Source organism: Chroicocephalus ridibundus, chromosome 6, assembly GCF_963924245.1.
Source record: "Chroicocephalus ridibundus chromosome 6, bChrRid1.1, whole genome shotgun sequence".
NCBI classification, from domain to species: Eukaryota; Metazoa; Chordata; class Aves; order Charadriiformes; family Laridae; genus Chroicocephalus; species Chroicocephalus ridibundus.
In genome coordinates, this window is record NC_086289.1 from 34,420,029 (window position 1) to 34,438,132 (window position 18,104).

The following is an 18,104-nucleotide window of genomic DNA, read 5'->3' on the forward strand; positions in this document are numbered from 1 at the left end:
CGGCCGTGGGCGGGGCGGGGCCAAGGCGCGCGGCGCCCGTTGCCCCGGCGACACCCCGCCCTCCCCCAGCCCGAGTCTCGCGCGACCCGGCGGCTCTCGCGAGGCGCCGCCCCCGGTTACCGGCCGGGCGGAAGCGGCCGCCGTGTTTACAAGCCGCCGGGGCGGGGGACGCGGGGGGACCGGCGGCACCGGCGAGCCAGGCCGCCTCCCGCGCCCATGTGCCCGCAGCCCCCGCCGTCCATGGAAGTGATGGAGGGGCCCCTCAACCTGGTGAGTCGCGGGGGGAGAGGACGAGCTGCAAGGGGGGGGTCCCGTCAGCCGGTGCTCGGCCTTCAGGCGGCGGGGAGCGGGGGAACACCCCTCCCCTCTCGCTGGTGGGTAAGCGGGCGGAGAAGGGCGACTTGAACGGTAAACAGGGCCCTGTCCGCTTCCCCCCCTCCCCCCCCAGCAGCTGTTCAGGGGTTGTGCCAGGCTCTGCCGCCGCGGCACCGGGCCCGGGCATGCCCGGAGGGGAGCGGGGCCTGGTGTGTGTGTGTGTAGAAGCGGGAACCGGGCTCGCCACAGCCCGGTCCGGTGGCGGAAGGGCGGGGAAGGCGATGGGCTGTACGGGAGCCGGGCTGCTCCGTGCCCGGGGGCACAAGGGAGAGGAAAGGAGGCAGGGGTGCGTGTGGCGGCATGGTTACATTAAGGGGTGTGGGTGTGTGTGTGTGTGTGTGTGTGTGTGTGTGTTAATTCTGACCCAAATCGCAAACACAAGGGACAGGGGAAGTTCTGGAAGGAAGTGTTTAGATGACACACACCGTACCTATGCAAGTTTAAAGAGTTTTAGAGACTTACCAGGGCTCACTACTGACTAGATGCTTCTTTTCATTTCAGAAGGTGAAGCGCTTTAAAAATCTTAAATCAGTAATTATTCCGCTTAAACTAAACCTCTAAGGAACTTTAACTGAAACACAGGTGTCTGAAAAACACATCTTCACAAAAGCTAATCAGGTTTTAAACAGCCTAAACTGGTAGGTTTCTGTCACATAGACAAGATCTAGCATCATGAACAGTTAATTCTCTGCTGCCTTGTGGATTTTGAAAAAAAATCTGTATCTTGACTATGCCTCAGATGCGGTGATACATAAAGCATTCCCTTAGAAAACTAGCTTTGGTCCAGCGGTCCAATTAGCCAGGAGCAGCACACCAAGAATACAGCTGTACTGCTTCCAGGAATGAGTCTGATCCAGAAGTTGTTTAGACATTGCCAGGTAAACCTCAGAGATGTGTGTCAGTTTAGTTTTTAATCAAAGCTTATTTGCTCCAGCAAGGCGTCAGCCCTGACAAACCCTTGTCTTCTCCATATAGAGCCAGTCAGGTATTTCTGGATTGCTCTCTCTGGTTTCAAAAAGGCTTGTAAAATTGGCGTTGCAGATGACCCCTGGAATTAGGGCTGACAGCATAGCAGGAAGATAGTCTATTTAGATCTGAAGTGATGGTGCAGAACCACTTTTGATTATGTCTGCATCGTGCTGTCTCAAACGTTTTACTCTGTATACTGTAGGCCTGATTGAAATAAGGAGCAGCAGGAAGTAGAAAGCTCTTGTAACTTGTTGATATGATGGATTTAAAGTCAGACAAACTTGCAGCACTGTAATGCAGGAGGGATAAACTGTAGCTATTTCACAGACATTGCGAAAACCTTTTTAAAAGGTAGATCTAGTGCTTGAGGTTCCAAGGAGAAAGTGATAATTGAATATTCACTAGTAAATGGCTGAAAGTAACAGCTTTGTGGCAGCTCAGATATTGCCAGTTAGTAGTGTTTCTTACTGAGACCACTTACTAAGGATTGTAGGAGTAATGAGAGTATGACTAAAGCCTGTTCATGATAGGAGTGTGCATTTACCACACCTGTCTAGCACCAGGCTAACAGTAAGATCAAGACACTTCTGCATAACGGATGATACAGGAAAAGAGTTCCTTTATGTAGTTTTGTACAGAAAATCATTAAGTTGCCTGCACATATGCTGCTACTCTCTTTTAAGGAGTATCCTGAAATACAAAAACTTTTCTGGGAACTGCTGCACAATATAGTCATGAATCATCTTATATAGGAAAGTGACCTGGCTTTTCAGGTTGCGTCAAGCACCATGAAAGCTCTTCATGACAAGAGCTTGAATGGGTACAATTCCATGGTTGGAACATGCCTACATTTTTTGTAAGGATGTAAACAGGAGTAACTAGAGTTTTGCAGAGTTTTTCTAGTCACAGTCCCTCTCTGCAGCTGAGTTTCAGATTTGCAACAACACCCAAGGAAGGTGCCAACCTCCAATATAAGAATGTTCATTTAAGTTTTTGATACTATCCAGTGTCATGTATTTCACTTGCTTCTTCTATAAATCTCTTCTCTTACCTAAGTCTAGTTCCTGTGGATTGGAAAACCACAACTTTTCCCAAAGGTGCCAAACCATCAGAGAGGAGGGAGAAAAACCCAATCAGACCAAAAAAAAAAAAAAAAATCCCTTAACTACAAAGTGGTTTTGGATACACTAATTGTTAGGCTTATTTATCTGCTATCAATTACTTAAATACAGGATATTTTCCTTCTTTGAGTATATCACAGCTTGATAATTTTTGTGAAATTGATTTTTCTTTAGTTAAGGCTTTTCATTAGAATTTGCTATAGTTCTTGGATGTTGCTTTGGCCTGTAAAACTTGTTCATTAGTTGTGTATTTGGGCATCTAGTCTTAGTTACTGGAAAGCATGGATGCTGTCCTGATTTTCCTGGAGAGCTGATCTGACCAAAAGAAAAAAAAAGAAAAAAGAGAGCCTTTAGTAGTTTTGCAGTATGCTAACATCTCCATTTCTCTGTCAACATGTAGCACACTAACTGCAATTAACAACTTGCATTGCTTGCTTTCTGTGTCACTTATTGTTTATGTATTTGACAATTTGCTTAGCCTTCCTAACTACAGGTGGCATGCCATACCTTGTTGTGTTCTGCTGACATCAATTACGTTCTTTTTCTACCTTCTGAAAGATATGTTTCCCTCAAAATAATATTTGATCTTTATGCATCTGGGTCTTATTTAATGCCTTAAATTGTCAATGATATTTATTTTTTTCTTCAGTTTAATTATATTTTGGTTTCCTTAACTCACTGATTTACTTCTGTAGATGGCACTAGACAAATACTGATTTGCTTTATGGATCTGTTTGGTTTTTTTAAAAAAATATACCACTGCAGTGTTTTTTGTTTAATGTAAGTTTTAATTGTTGACCTTCAGGTCTAATAATTTCAATGAGAAATGGACCTGTCTTTTTAGAATTGGGGCTTTAGTTCTTCAGACATCCTTTTTCCTTATAAAGTTATTCTTATCTTTTTGTATACCTTCTGTGCCATGGATGCATGCTTAACAAATAATCATGCAAATTCTAACCCCATCTTTCCTTCTTTTAACCTTTCTAGGACTTGTGCTACAATAGTAACTGCTGATTTGATTTTTCCTCTGAGCTGTCCTCAAGGTATTCATTGTATCCAGTGATACTTCATTTAGAAATAAATTGAAACAACTTTTCCAAAACCTGTTGCCATCGTCTGAGCGTTAGAGCCATGGGGAAGTCTTTGGGGGGAGCTCCGATACTTGAGCTTTCATTTTGTCTCTTCTTGCCATTTTCCCTCCTTCCCTCTCCCCCCTCAGTGTACTGTGCGCTTTACAGATGAGAGACACCATCTAATCTTGAAAGAATCAGTTAAATCCCTGATCCTTATGCTTTTAATCATAAGGAAGCTAATTCTTCAACCCTACAAGTAAAATATTTAGGTTGTGCTGTGGAACTTAAAACTAGTATGGACTAAAAAGCAGTCCCTGCACCTGCAGGCAACCACGTAGTAGATCAAGCTGAACGCTTGTTTCACACATAATCCAGTGCCATAAACTAAGACATCTCAACATTCTTTAACAGATAAAAACTTTTACTGCAAGAGGATGAAGATAAGTTTCATAAAAAAAGACACTCTGTAAAAAAAGAAATACAGTTAAGAGCTCTGTGCTACCTGCTGTAGGGGCAATTCCTACTGCCATCTGGTTTAGGCAAAGAGTTCTGACCTTGCACCCAGCAATAACTTTAACCTTAGGTATAGGAGCAAAAGTATCAGTTAAGAAGCACAACAGCACACTACTGACCATCAGAAGCTTGAAAGTAACACAGTAAAAGTAAAAGATAAATAGTATCAAGAAGAGACTAAAAAGGAAACTTGCTGGTTGAATAGAGTCTGACACCCAGGACTTCGTAATTCTAGTTTAACTCTATAGGAAGATATTGAGGAATATTTGCTAAGGAACCATAACACCTCTACCTTGTATTCTTCCTGCAAGGTAATAGTGCTTGTATGGTTTATAATAAAATATGATCCAAAATCTGGTGAATATATATTACCTAGAAGTTTCTTGAAGTGTAAGGGACCCAGCTTGAAAAAAACTGTTGTTTTGATGAAAAATAGAAAGCACACACCAGTGGCTGGAGTGAGAATAACACAACAAAATGTATATTGCCAGAATCTCATATTATGGAAGCTTTTAGTATTAGTGTTGTAAGACATTGGTAGCAACCATTCCAGTGCAAGCCAATCAATGGTCTACTTTAAGAAATTACTTAGAAGTGAGGTGAATACTACATTGACACAAGGGCAAAATAACAAGCAGAATAATTATGCAATATGGAAGAGTAGGAAGAGAAAACAGAAAGCATCTGTGAAAGTTTACCAGAGACCAAAGGATTTAAACCACGTGGACCAATGTGTTTGAGACTTAATGCCAGCCTGCAGCTCTGTGGTTTTGATTGGAAAAACAGGAATATTATGTTAATATACAGAAACATCCACTGAATCCAGTTTGTTTTCTTTGTTGTTTTTTTTTTTCTTTAAATAAAGCTTAAACTGAAAGCTTCTATACTTGCTCTTCCAATCTAAAATGAAAAAAAAAAAAAAAGAGAGAGAGAGGGGCAGATGCACTCAATTCTGAACTCAAACTAGAGAAAACAAGCTTTTAGGTAATAAAAATGGAAATATCATTATATGGACATGCCTAACACAAAGTTTGTTTTTACCACAGTGGTGGAAGCCTTGTCTTGGTTTTCCCAGTAATAACATGACCTAAGTGGGACCTTTCATTTCAGCTAAGGGAACTGTAAGGTGTGAAGCCACAGAGGCAGCAGCATAATCTGTCTGAGTAAAGTGGCAGGAGGTGCTAAGGTGATGCATCAAACACTCAGCTGAACAGCCAGATCAGTAACAGCCCCCATAGAAAAGCTCAACAGTGTTGTAGTCAGTCATATATACTATTAAAGCACAGCATAAAACTGTTGCCCATAAAACAACTTGCAGTAGCTCCCAGTCAAGAACAAAATTAGCTAAGCTATGGGTGGTTGACACTGGCGTGATTTCCTCACTGGTATCTATGCTGTTTGGGTACCTACCAGCGGTGCCTTTCTGCTGTGTCACACTGGCATTGCATGCATATCATCGAGCCACGCAGGTCAGCTCTGAGTAAGCATGCCTAACAGTTTAAAGGCCCAAATGAAGCTGTCTCATAGCGATCTGGGGAGGCAGCAGACTGAAGTCATGGCCAAAGCCTTTCTGCCCTGCTTGTTTGAAATTGTTGTTCCTGGAATAGTTTGTTTACCGGACCATTTGTTGTGATGATTCAGTTGTCCCTACCGAGGGGTAGCTCAGCTTGAGCCATATGGTTTAGGACTACATATAGGAGCCCAGATTGTTTTTATTTATTATCAGGGCAGTGGAACTGTTCCCATTTAGTTTATAACCTCCGGTTAGAAAGATTTGTGTAGTACCAGCTGCAGCACTGTATATGGGGACAAGAAAAGCGTTACCAAAGTAGATGAGAACTATAGGTATACAAAATGGCTCTGACAAGCAAGTTGAAGCATTTAGTGCTTTTATCATACTAAATGGATGAAAAGGCAGAGAATGAGGTTGATTTGACTACACAATAGGTAAAAGGATACCGCGCCTTAATGAAATTGCAGGTGATTGGGGAAGGAGCAGCAGCTATGCCTGTATGGGGTTTTGAAGACTCCACCTAACCTGAGCAGTGCAAATGTGAGTTGGTTTCATTCCAGATCTCTTAATTGCATTTGCATGGTGAGAAACTCAGACTAACCATTTTATCTTAAATTTGGAATAGGTTGGGAACACACGCGTAGTCAATTAGAGCTATTCAGTGAATTAATGTTGGTTTGCTAAACAACTGGTTGCCTGTCTGCCCATATATTTCAATTTTAATACTATTGCTTACAAGCAAGTTGAACTTCCTCATCTTTACAGCTCAATACAAAGCGAGTGAGGAGTCTGTTAATACTGAGAATATATTCTCATGAGTGTTTCACATACTTATTTTGCTCTATAGTGACACTAACCTGTAATTTACAGTCAAGTCATTGTTCTGTCAACCTTGCTAAGCGCAGGCTTTCAAAGACAGAAAATTGAGCTAACGTGTGGCTAGTGGTCTTGGTTCAGCAGCGACAATGAGTTCGCCATTTTTTGTTTCTCCTTCAGTCAACTCTGTCTTTCTATACAGAATACAAAGAGTTATTTTTAAGAGGGCTTGCTTCTGTTGCTAAAGCTACACATTACCACATCTTTAGGCTTACTGGCAAACATATTCCCGTTATTTAGCATAAGTACAGTACAACTCTTTATTATTTTTGCTTTTAGTGTAACTGCCCATGAATACAAGCATTTTCCATAGTCACCATGAGTTTTATTCATCATGATTGCACCTTTTTTTTTTTAATTAAAAAAAATGGATGGCCGTAGTATATTCTTGGACCTCTCAGGTCAAGTTTTTCACTCCTGTTCTCTCTTCGTTCCATTTTTCAATGTATATGCAGACATATGCATTCAAACCTTTCAAAGTTCACTATCTCCTGATAAGAATGGGTTAGAAAGAGTGTGTAGCACTGACAGTGCTTGTGGGGTGGGAGGAGCATTGCTTCACCATCTCATCCCACCCTTTGGGGCCTGCTGTTGTAAACATCTACATGGAAGATGCTTAGCACTCCTTTGTACAATATGGAAGCAATGCAATGTGCACTTTCTGACTATTCCTTTCTCCCACATACATTGTTAGAGAAACAACCCTGTATCCTTAAGGAAGCAAATCCCCAAATATATCCATCATCTCTCAAAAAAATACCTTCATCTTTGCTTTCAGTGGTAAGAGAGCATAGGTATTGATCCTTCCTGGCAAAGATAACTGGTATCCACAGCATAAAATAGATGATATTAGCAGCAAATAGTGGTTTCACTTAAAACAGTTACAAACTGTTATATTAGACAGAACTTCTTTTCAGTTAGCTTTCCTCAGGCCCCATCATTTTAGCAGCTAGGTTTTCCTGCCTTCATTTGGAACTTTATTAGTAAGTAAGGCACTGTAATCTGTGCTTCATAATAACATTAATATACTCTCTCACTTCCCAGAGAATCCTTTACAATGAACAAAGAAGACTGTAAGCTTAACATCTTGTGCAAGGCTTTGTCCAGTGAAGAGCTATTCCCATTAGAGGAACAAAGAAAAACAAATTATACACAAGACTGTCTCAGCTACAGGAGAACTGTTGCAAATTACTACTCTTAGGAGAGGGTAGTAGACTTACCCTGTTTGAAAGGGAATAGTACTACCTCTAGCTTTTAAAAATATTGTAGGACCAAGCAAGCTTTTTCCTATTATTATTCTTTCTATAATAGCTAGCCATCAACTAGAATCATATGGGAGAAGCAGCAGCTACTTTTTTTTTTTTCCCCACCCCAGTCTAAGCTAGGATCATATGGTGGTAATCCTTCAAATTGTGATGGTGCACTATCTCTGGAAAGAAAACTATAATTTTTATTGTTTTAGTTTGAGGGAGCAGTAAGAAATATGGTAAGCAGGCCTTAGGGCTTCACTTCTCATAGCCTGCAGTCACATCATCATCTAGTTTACATTTAAAAAAAAAGAAGTTGAACATTAACTTTTGAGCTGCTAAAGAAAGCTCTAGGTAAAGAGGAGACCTGCATTACTGTTTTAGAGGGGGTTTTGATTATTTTTTTTATTCTGTGGCTCAGAAATTACACAGTCAAGGGTTTGAGTTAGTTGGGTGGAGAATCAAATAGAAATGTTTCTTTGGAATAGCAGTACAAACTTACAAATGCAGGTATCATCCCTTAACATCTCAGCAACAATTGGAAAGTTTGAGGAAAGAGGTCTAGCTTACCTGCTTCTGTAGTTCATCCAGAGTTGTTCAAGGGACATGATAAGTCATGCACAAATCCCTTAAGAACAAAATATGTTGGAGCAAGGTGAGGAAGCTTTTTAGCTTGGTCATCCTTCACTCACACCTGCTTCTGCTAATGAGAGTCAAGTTGTTACACCTGTCCATTTGCCTACTGGGAATTCCTGTTCATCTGGTTTGGGAGGGACATCTGGAAGTAATTGTCAACCTGCTTTTCCCCTTCAATTCCATAGCTTGTTAATAAATTATAATTATTCTTACACCACATCCTACATTTATTTCCAGCACTGCAACTGGAAGAGGAAAGAGAAATCAGATATATAAACCCACTGCAGTTATACAGCAGCTGTTTCTGTAACCATCACAGCAGCAGGACCAAAGTCAAAGCAGTCCCGCTTGAATCTGTTGGGAACCAGAGTAGCAGCTCCACAATTATTGGTGTAAACACCTTCCTCTAGCATGACATCAGACCAGGGATAAACTTGAGAGCCATCTTTTCCACTTCGTGATACAGGACCAATTCTTCCATTGGCAGTTTTATAATGGGATACAGGCCACTGCGAGTTCAAAATAGATTTGCTAACAATGGTTGGATGCTGTGTGGCTAAGTGTAAATGAGCACTAAGAATAAACCAGCAGACTAAACAAGACGTAGAAGCTTATCCGTGATACATAGCTATTAAGCATTCAAGTGCTTTTGTTGCAGCTTCATCACTTGCTGCTAGGAAACAGCACCACTAATTTCTTCAAACTGCTGGTGATGAATAATCTACCATGAAAATGGGAGAAATTCCTTGGTCCTTCCACAATCAACTAATTGGAACAAACACTCGCAGGGTGGAATAAATGAGCAAATATTTCCTTGTCAAGCTGGCAGGAAAACATACAACAAGAGGAATTCCTCCCCTGTGACTGACTAGCAAAACACCTAGCTTTCTCACACAAGGCTGTGCTGAAACTGATTTTTGTCTGATGCGGTTCCTGTTCTTTCCACTGGGGAATTCTGTTGCTCTGCATCAGAGTAAGATGGTCTGACACCTATATATTTTGATGTAAGAGCAAGAAAGGCATGTTGACCTTGTAATCAGAGGATCCTACCTTTTCTTTTTGCTAGCATCTCTGGACTGTTGTTTTCCTAATTTTCTTCACAGTCTAGCCCAACTTCTTCAGACTCCCTTCAGCTTCACTGGGAGCTAATGAGAATGGAAATAATTTCATTGCCCAATCGAATAACAACTGACTGTCCTCAAGTGATCTACATGTGCTTAAGTGATTTGTAAGATCATGCTCCAGTAGTTTAAAACACATGAAAATAACCTTTGCAAACAATCTGGCTCAAGTTCTTATATGTAGAACCTAATAAATGGAACGAGGCTTGTTGAATTGCTTTCTTAGCTCTTCTGTCTCTAGCTCCCTCTTTCCCTGTTTTTTTTTAGCCCTGTCCGTGCAGTTTGCAGAAACAGCTGTATCAATACTAATTTATTGAAAAATTGTTTTGCAAGGAGCTAGCTCAGGTGTTTTTATGTCCATGACATAGCTGATCTGTAACTGCATGAGCTGCCACCAGTAACTGGGGAGGTGGCTCTGTATGAGCTGATACCATTTGTTCATTCCTGTGGGAAATAAGTTTATCTTTCTAGAGTATGTCATTTGTAGGTGTCCATAGGAAAAGGCCATAAAATAGATGATTTTACAATAGAAAAACACTTCCTCTTCTGATATTATTTAACCCTAGGGCAGAAAAAACAGGGAATGCTGACAATGCTCTGAGGATTGAATGAAGGTGAGGACGGAGAATATAGCCAAAATATTTGTTGTGAAGTATCAAGGAGGATGTGGGTTTTTTTTTTTAAGAACACTCCATATTAGCATATGAAATCAGTTTTAGAAAAGCCAGTTGTCTAAATGCAGTGATACAACTGCTAGGGATTGTTCAAGAACAACTATTGCCCAAAAGAGTGTTTTCTGTAGAAGTCATTCTCTTCTGTGGTGTCAGAGCTGCTAAAATTCTGGAAGAAAATTTAATTCACTGTAACGCTATAGGTGATAAGTCAGTTTGGAGAACAAAGATATTGACCTGCATTTTAGAATTTATTTTTAAAATGGATGTTAGTGTAAGTATCATGTTAGCCCCGATAGAATCATGTTACCATCCCGTTTGTATTATCTGACCTTTGATGCTTCTAGCAAGACTGGAGGAGACAGAGAAAAGTGTAATTCCGTAAGACCTATAGGAAAACAGATGTTTTAACATCTTAGGATATGGACAAATGTGCTTATTTTCATCTTGATCCCAGAACATGCTTAAAGAGAGTTGGTGGCATATTCACCAAACATCTGATATGTTTTATGCCTTTATTTGGGTGAAGGGAGAGAATAGAGAATTTGTATTGGTCAGAGACAGAATTACAGAGGCTGATTTCAGGCTTTCAGCTCTGTTTCCCCTAAAGTTTCAGACAGTATGTATTTGGTAAAGGCTTTCTTGAGAAACAGTAATCTTAAACAAAGAAAGAGGCAAACACTTTATTCAGATTCATAAGTGTCTCATGTTGTTTCACAGAGTCGGTGACGTCTGTTTACTTCAAACTCGACGCGTAGTAAAGCAGTGATGAGCAGTCTGTGTTACTGACAGCCTTGCCAGTTAGTGATTGTAGCCTTTCATATTACACAGCTTGTCTTGGAGGAAGGACCATAAAATTCATGTCTTGTAGTAACGACAAAAAGACTTGCTTTCATAAATGTTGCAGTGCTGGTTATGCAATACAGTTTCTCACTGAGCATATGCAAATACTTGCACCAATTACTCGCTTTCAGCAACATCCTTACTCTACCTTAGTGGTTTACATTAGTGGCTTACAAATACTAGTATAGACTTAACTGTTGTACAGCAACAATGTGCCTTTGATATCTTTAACTATCGCTGTGCTGCTTCCCTTAACTGGTGTAAGCTGCAAACAAAAAACCCAAAGATCTTTTGCAATTTCTTCACCCAAGAGGCAAAGCCCCTTGGGGCATGGGGCAGCCGAAAATGTCAAACCAGCTGTAAGCTGTAACACAATTCAAGTACCTTGCATTCTGCCAGGTAAATTGGTCCTAAATACTTACAGCTTCTCATAACTTCTTATGGCCTACTGGTCTTTTTGCACAACTACAGTAAATGCCTGCCTATAAAGGAGAACATGTACTTTCTGAGGAACAGCTTCAAAAAGATTTTGTTGTGTACACACCATCATTGCTGCATTAACAAATTTCAGTTCTTACCTGTACGCTACAGATTCTTCTAAGGTAGTATTAAAGAAGAAATGAAATTATAAAGCTTGGAAGGGAGTGGGAGATCTGAGCCTAAAGCCTGAGAATTGGAATCAGTACAGGTTTCTTAGATGTACTGATTACTTTTAAAATGTGTATAAGTATTTGTCAGTTAACTCTCATTAATGTAATGCTCTTTTTATTTTAAGGCTCACCAGCAGAGCAGAAAAGCAGACCGTTTGTTGGCAGCAGGGAAATATGAAGAAGCAATTTCTTGTCACAAAAAAGCTGCTGGTGAGTAGGCATTTCTCATGTTCCAGCTCTTAAACTCAGTTTCTAGATTTCCATGCCTCATGCAAATAGAGTATCTAGTTACTTGCGAAATTTTTATTCTTAAAATGTAAATTTGATTTTAAGACCAGATTAAGCACCCTTTTGGAAACTTTTTTCTAACATAAGCAGCTAAATTCAGTCATTTCCAAAGTTGTTTTGATTGGGGACGGTTATCACTGTGAGGGCAGTTCTTGACTCAAGATGAAGCCAACACCTTGTGTCATGTACAAGCTGCAGCTGGGAACCTGCTGTAAGCCAGTTTCACTCTACACTTTGTGTTTTCTTCACTGCTTTCATAGGTGAAGTCACCTGTTTTCTCTGTTGATAAAGGAAATACTTAGACAAATGTTTGCTTGCAAACATTTACTTACTTTCCTTTCCCAATGTCTGAATCAAGACAGCCAAGAACAGGTGATGAGCTCAGCTTTCCCAGAACTCAAGCAAAACAGCAGATTGCACGCCTTGAGGCTGCAATTGACAGCCTCTCCTGAGTGAGACTTTGTGCATTTACCTGTCCATTTAACCAGTCACGCTTAATTATTTTTGTTGGGGTCCGTCACCTGTCTGACAGTGCGGCAACTGCTTGGCAGAAGAAGAAAGACGAGGTCTTAACTGGTACAACAAGTAGGACATTTCCAGTGACAGAGCTTGTGTGGAGACAAAATAAGTGGCTACTCTGAACGTTGTAACCTAGATAACCAGGCGTTCTCACTTCCCATTCATAAATACTGGAAAACCCCATAATTTGAGAAAATGATAAGGTTTTTGGTATTTATGAATAATCAGAGCAATGAGGGATAGCACTTATATTCCAATATGCAGACTTTTCTTTTTGGTTTCCTTCACTTCATATACCAAGACAAAACCCAGAAATACACTGAATGTTTATTGCTTTTCTTCATCTGACGATTCTATGCTATTATCTTACATCCTTCTGAATTTGGTTAAGAATTTCTTATATCTTGTCATTTTCAGTGCTAGCAAGGTACGCTCAAAGTTTGAAGTGCTGCTCTGACTGTAAGCCAGCACCTCTTCTGGTTTGGAGGGGAAGTCGATCAAAAAAGTGGGAAACTACAGACTATACCTCTTCATCAAGAATATAATTAAAAAGCATGACTTCACAATACTGGCGTGCCATGGGCGACAGGATTTTACTTACCACATTTTGTCTTAAAATGCTTGTATGTTAAAAGTCTGGTCCGTAGCTGTGTTTCTTCCCTTGATGGGAAAGTTGTTCTTCTGGGACTTTCTGGAAATGGCTACTTTCCTCCTCTGAAAAACAAACTGGAACAACCTGAGCCAACAGGATGCCATGGGAAGAGTGTAGCATATATTACACGATCTTACAGTAATTTTTTCAGACTTCTGAAAAACAGCAGGTGTTTCCAGCCACTGTAACTTGGTAAATACTTTGCCTCTGGACTGCTGCTTTTATGTGGGGATTCAGAACACAGAAGGTCTGAAGCCTTTTCTTAGCTTTTACAGGAATGTTCAGCTTTTGTAACCCTGTCCTAAGTGTTTATCAATTTTGTCTTCTGCAGCATACCTTACAGACGCTATGAAGCTGACCCAGTCAGAGCAGGTGAGACCAAAGTACAGCAGGCGCTAGAATCAGCCATGGCTCTGTTGTGTGCCTGTGTGTCATGTTGTGGCCCTGACTGATCATACCCCTCTTGGGTGTTAGTCTCTGCATAGTTTTCTGAACCCGTGGCAGCTGCACCAGGTGTTTCAGAAGTGCAGTGATGCTACTCTTCCTTGAGAGTTTTTCCAAGTTAACATGGAGCAGGGACAAGAGAACTACTAACTCATCCAAGGGTTCTCCAACAATGGTTTCTAGTCTGCAAGGCATCTTCAAGTAGGTGATAAAACTAGTTTCATGTTCAACTGTTGCTGTGAGGCACTTAAGCTGTTTTGCCATGACACAAAGCTGAGCATCTCATCTACAGTCTGTAATTTTGGTTCTAGTTATCCTGACTGTGGGATCTCCAGAACAACAGCCCTACACCTTTCCTTATTCATTGCACAAATCTATCTGTGAAAGTAGTAGCGTAGTCCGCTCAGCACTTTTATAGCAGCAGGCTTTGAGTATTGCCAATATTATCAAAGCAAATAACCCTTGGAGACTGGACATGTGTCTTTCCTCCGAAGGATCATTCTTGTAGAAAAATGGTAGCCTTTTACCCAGGTGGTTCCTGTGAGTTATTAACCACCATGCCACCCCCTTCATTAAATATGGCTGAATCATTTGGGACCATATCTGGCCTTGGAGCACTTTTCTGCTTAGTGCTGGGTGTTATTGATATGTCTGTGCAGATACCATCACAAAAACATACCAATAGTTTATATAATGTAGGTAAAGTGTGACTGTGCCTGCCAAGTGATCCTCTTCCCTCTTGGTGTCGGTCATAGGTCAGTTAAACTCCTCGTGCCTCTGCTCAGAGGTATTACCATAGCCTGGTCAGTGACTTAAAAACAAAAAAACCCAACCAAACAAAAAGACCAAATCTTAACTCACTCCTTCACAATACTAGTAGTTATGCTAAATTTGGGTGACGTGTCTGAATCTGTTGCATTGTACAAGCAGAGATCAGCTCTTGTTGGATTTAGTATCTGAGTAACAAGAGCTCCTCCCCTTCCCTCCCTGGGGCATGCTGTGATGCTGTTTATGTAAACATTTATATGCAGGTAACTTTGTGTGTGTGAATATTCAGGTGGAATTAGGGATCACCAATTAAATTGTTTCGTCTTGTTCTTACTCAGGCTCAGCTATCACTGGAATTACAAAGGGATAGTCACATGAAACAGTTACTGCTCATCCAGGAGAGGTGGAAAAGGGCAAAGAGAGAGGAAAAGCTGAAAGCCCAGCAGAATGCTGACAAGGAAATAGCCGCACATCTTCAGACTTCTTATAAGCCATCTGCTGAAGACTCTGACGATCAAAATGTATTGGTTCCTGTCACTCAGAAATACAGCCCTTCCGCAGAGAAACATCCACAGGATATTCAGGGTGTCTTTGACAGGGACCCGGATACTCTATTATTTCTGCTTCAGAAAAAAAAGGAGCCGGTAGAAGCATGTATTGGGAGTAAAGCTCCAAAAGATGACAAAACAATAATAGAGGAGCAGGCAACCAAAATTGCAGATTTGAAACGGCACATAGAATTTCTTGTAGCTGAAAATGAGAGATTAAGGAGAGAGAATAAGCAGTTAAAAGCAGAAAGAGCTAGACTCCAAAAATCTCCAGTAGACAAGGAGTTGGATGTTGATGCTGACTTTGTCGAGAAGTCCGAGTTGTGGGGTCTGCAGCAACACTCAGAAACGACTTCTTCAGCTGCAACTTGGCAGAAGTTTGCAACAACTGCTGGGAAGGCAAAGGACATTCCAATACCCAACCTTCCCCCCCTGGACATCCCGTCCCCCGAACTCCCTCTGCTGGAACTCTCCGAAGATATACTGAAAGGACTGATGAATAGTTAAAAAAAAAAAAACAGCAGAAGTGCTCAATGTAGTTACCCAAACATAAGAAAAGGGAAAACCACCAGGACAATGGTGATCTGAGGGCAGAAACATCTAACACAATCCTACTGTTGGAGAAAAGGCATTAAAGCAACTTTGTTACTGTGAAATACACACCATATCTGATCTACTTCATAGAAGTTAAAGGTACCATAATCGGTATAAGATGGCGAGCTCTTTAGTCTTTCTCCTAATGTTTCAAACCAAATGACTGCCTGGAGAATGTTTCAAGTAACACAATCCTTCAGGGTTTTAAAGTATGCTATAGGTAATAGTTATCTATAATGCCATAAATGATGGTGCAGAACCTAACTGTTATGGTTGCCAGTCGGCTGCCACTTCATATTGAAAGATGCTTTCTAGCATGAATTTAAACTGTGCATTTCATTATGCATAACTTTGTTAATTCAGATACAGTGCAATTTATACACCTCCTAGACGGATTTATGTGCCACACTCTATGCTCCTGACCATGTTAACCTCAAGGCAGGAGAGATTTTAATTTCCATTCTATGAAGGAACCAACTTATTAGTTCTGTTGACGAGTTTTTTTTGCGTTATCTGTTTACATAACTAATCAGGGTGCATCGAATCTAGCTATTGGTTTCTGTATAAAGTGACATTGTTTAAAAAAGAAAAATCTCTACTTAAAGAAAAATACCCTTTTTGTTTTCAGTGATGCATGAATGGAAGTAATTCTAGCTGGCAGTATTTGATTGAAAAATAAATTGTTTACAGCTTAACCTGATTCAAAAAGGATATGAAAATAAAAGCAAGGTGTTTTGACACTAAACGTGTGTTAAATCTCCATGAATGTCGCAGAGTATAAAAAACAAATCAAGATTAGTATACTAACAGCGTTAGTACATGTGTACAGCTGAACTTCTGTGTTCGTCATCCAGCAAATATGGGAAAGACGGGATGAATTCAGAGGGCTTTGCCTATACGTGGCTGATAGTTGGCTTCTAACACCCCCAGAGCGCCAAAGTGCCAGAGGAAGCAGCACTGAGGTTTTGCTCGGGGACAGGCTACCTGGCGCTGCACGAACTGTGCCACGAGAGCCCTGCAGGCCTGCTGGGGGGGTTGGGTTTTGAGGAGGGCAGTGCAGCCCCCCTCAGCCCCTGCCCCACAGCCTCAGCCAGTGCTGCAGTGGGGAGTGGAGGCATTAGTTAACTTTAGCTGTTACTGATTAATGAAAAGCGTTAAGTTTTGCAAGCTACTCCATTTTAAGTTATTCTTATGCTGTTAAAATGCAAGCTTGCTTTCTAAGGGTATATTTTTCTTCCAGAATAGACTTGGAAGTGCAGCAAGGACACCTTACTGCTGTGCAAATTCTCCCCTTACCTCTGTATACCTGGTGTCTCCTGTGCTTGCTTGAAGGCGAGTAGGGACTGGAGGTTAGAAAAAGCCCGTGGAAACAAAGGTAAGACAAGTTCATTAGAGGAGGTCCCTTGCGCTGAATGGTAGCAGGAAACTAATCTTGCTAGGGGAAGAGGAGTTATTTTTCAGTTGGAGCAGTTTAGGATGTGGCCCCACAGAAGAGCTGTGACAAGGTAACCTGTCCCAGGTCAGCCCCAGCTCGCTGCGACCACCAAAGAGCAAGTTACATTCTCTGCCGTCACCTGCCTGGCTGGCTGCTACGGGTACAGGGCAGGGGAGCGCAGAGTTCCCATTCATGCAAGTAAAGCAAAGGAAAAGGTATCTGCTCACAAGAAGGAAATAAAATTATTTAAGCACCTATCTCATGTCCCTGCCAGGGACAATAGACCAGGGGTGTCAGCGACAGACAGACGTTATGGCTGTCTCTGCAAACAGCAGCTATAGGAGAGGGAAGCCATTTTTAGCCGGGCTGCCTCTGCTGAAGTCAGGATTCTTCAGAGGGAGTAGGGGAATTACAAGCTCTACCTTCTGTTCTTGAGACTAAACTGTCCCTTCATATAGAGCTGCATAAACAAAACCTCAAGTCTGCGGGAAGCCGCTTATCTGTAGGAAAATGGCCAAGAAGGGGCAAAACTTCTTGCTGGTACTTCTCAAAGTGTTGTTAAAACATTTCTCCCTCCTGCAATGTAAATGTTTGTTTGTTTTTGCCATGTGCCTACTCAACACATGACTGCTGCTGAAATCAAACTCCAGGCAGCGTGGCTTAGCCTGAGTTTTCCACTCCCATGAGCGGTGCAGAAAGGAGAATGGGTGCGATGTTCCCTTTCACAGGAGAGGAGCTCTGAGCTGCAGCGCAAGGGCTGCTCATGTCACACGAGCCCCATGAAGGTGATGTGTAAGCTGAGTATTTCTGTCCTAGAGCCGGAGCAGGTGATACCAGTAAAGAATAGTGCCCAGTGAGCAGCACAGGTGCTGCTGCTGAAAGGAGAGCCCAGTGCTGCCAGCCTCTTCTCTCCCTCCCTTCCGCGAGCAGCACAGCCAGCCAGCCATGAAGCCTCCGGAGAGCCAGGCACGCGGGAGCAGGTAGGATCACCCCACTCAGCAGCACTGGGTGTCTGTAGAACATCCTACAGCAGAGTCCATTCAATAATGACTTTTCCTTATAAAATTCCTTACATCCCAGGGAAAAGGCCAAGTGTATGAAATAAGATGAAATATTCCAAGTAAGGAATTCTTCAGTCTGAATTCACAGCTAAGCAATCACACAGTGCCTTTAACGCAGGAAAGGTTGTATAGAGAATACTCGCCACTAGAGGACAAGTTTTATAGATATAAAGTGATATATCTAAGG

At 41.5% G+C, this 18,104-nt stretch overlaps 1 protein-coding gene across 1 annotated transcript; it reads left to right on the forward strand.

The window, feature by feature from the left end:
- Positions 1-107: 107 nt before the first annotated feature.
- Positions 108-16,160, forward strand: NRBF2 (nuclear receptor binding factor 2). Its single transcript, XM_063339706.1, has 4 exons — positions 108-270; positions 11,734-11,818; positions 13,399-13,439; positions 14,618-16,160. Exons 1-4 carry the CDS (start codon positions 217-219, stop codon positions 15,332-15,334), a joined length of 897 nt encoding a protein of 298 aa, XP_063195776.1. The 5' UTR covers positions 108-216; the 3' UTR covers positions 15,335-16,160.
- The last annotated feature ends 1,944 nt before the right edge of the window (positions 16,161-18,104 follow it).

Excerpts from the sequence above, each read along its gene's own strand:
- NRBF2 (XM_063339706.1), top strand. The coding sequence starts at position 217 with ATGTGCCCGCAGCCCCCGCCGTCCATGGAAGTGATGGAGGGGCCCCTC. Across the intron at positions 271-11,733 it reads TGGAGGGGCCCCTCAACCTG|GCTCACCAGCAGAGCAGAAA; the intron begins GTGAGTCGCGGG and ends TTTTATTTTAAG. Across the intron at positions 13,440-14,617 it reads AGCTGACCCAGTCAGAGCAG|GCTCAGCTATCACTGGAATT; the intron begins GTGAGACCAAAG and ends GTTCTTACTCAG.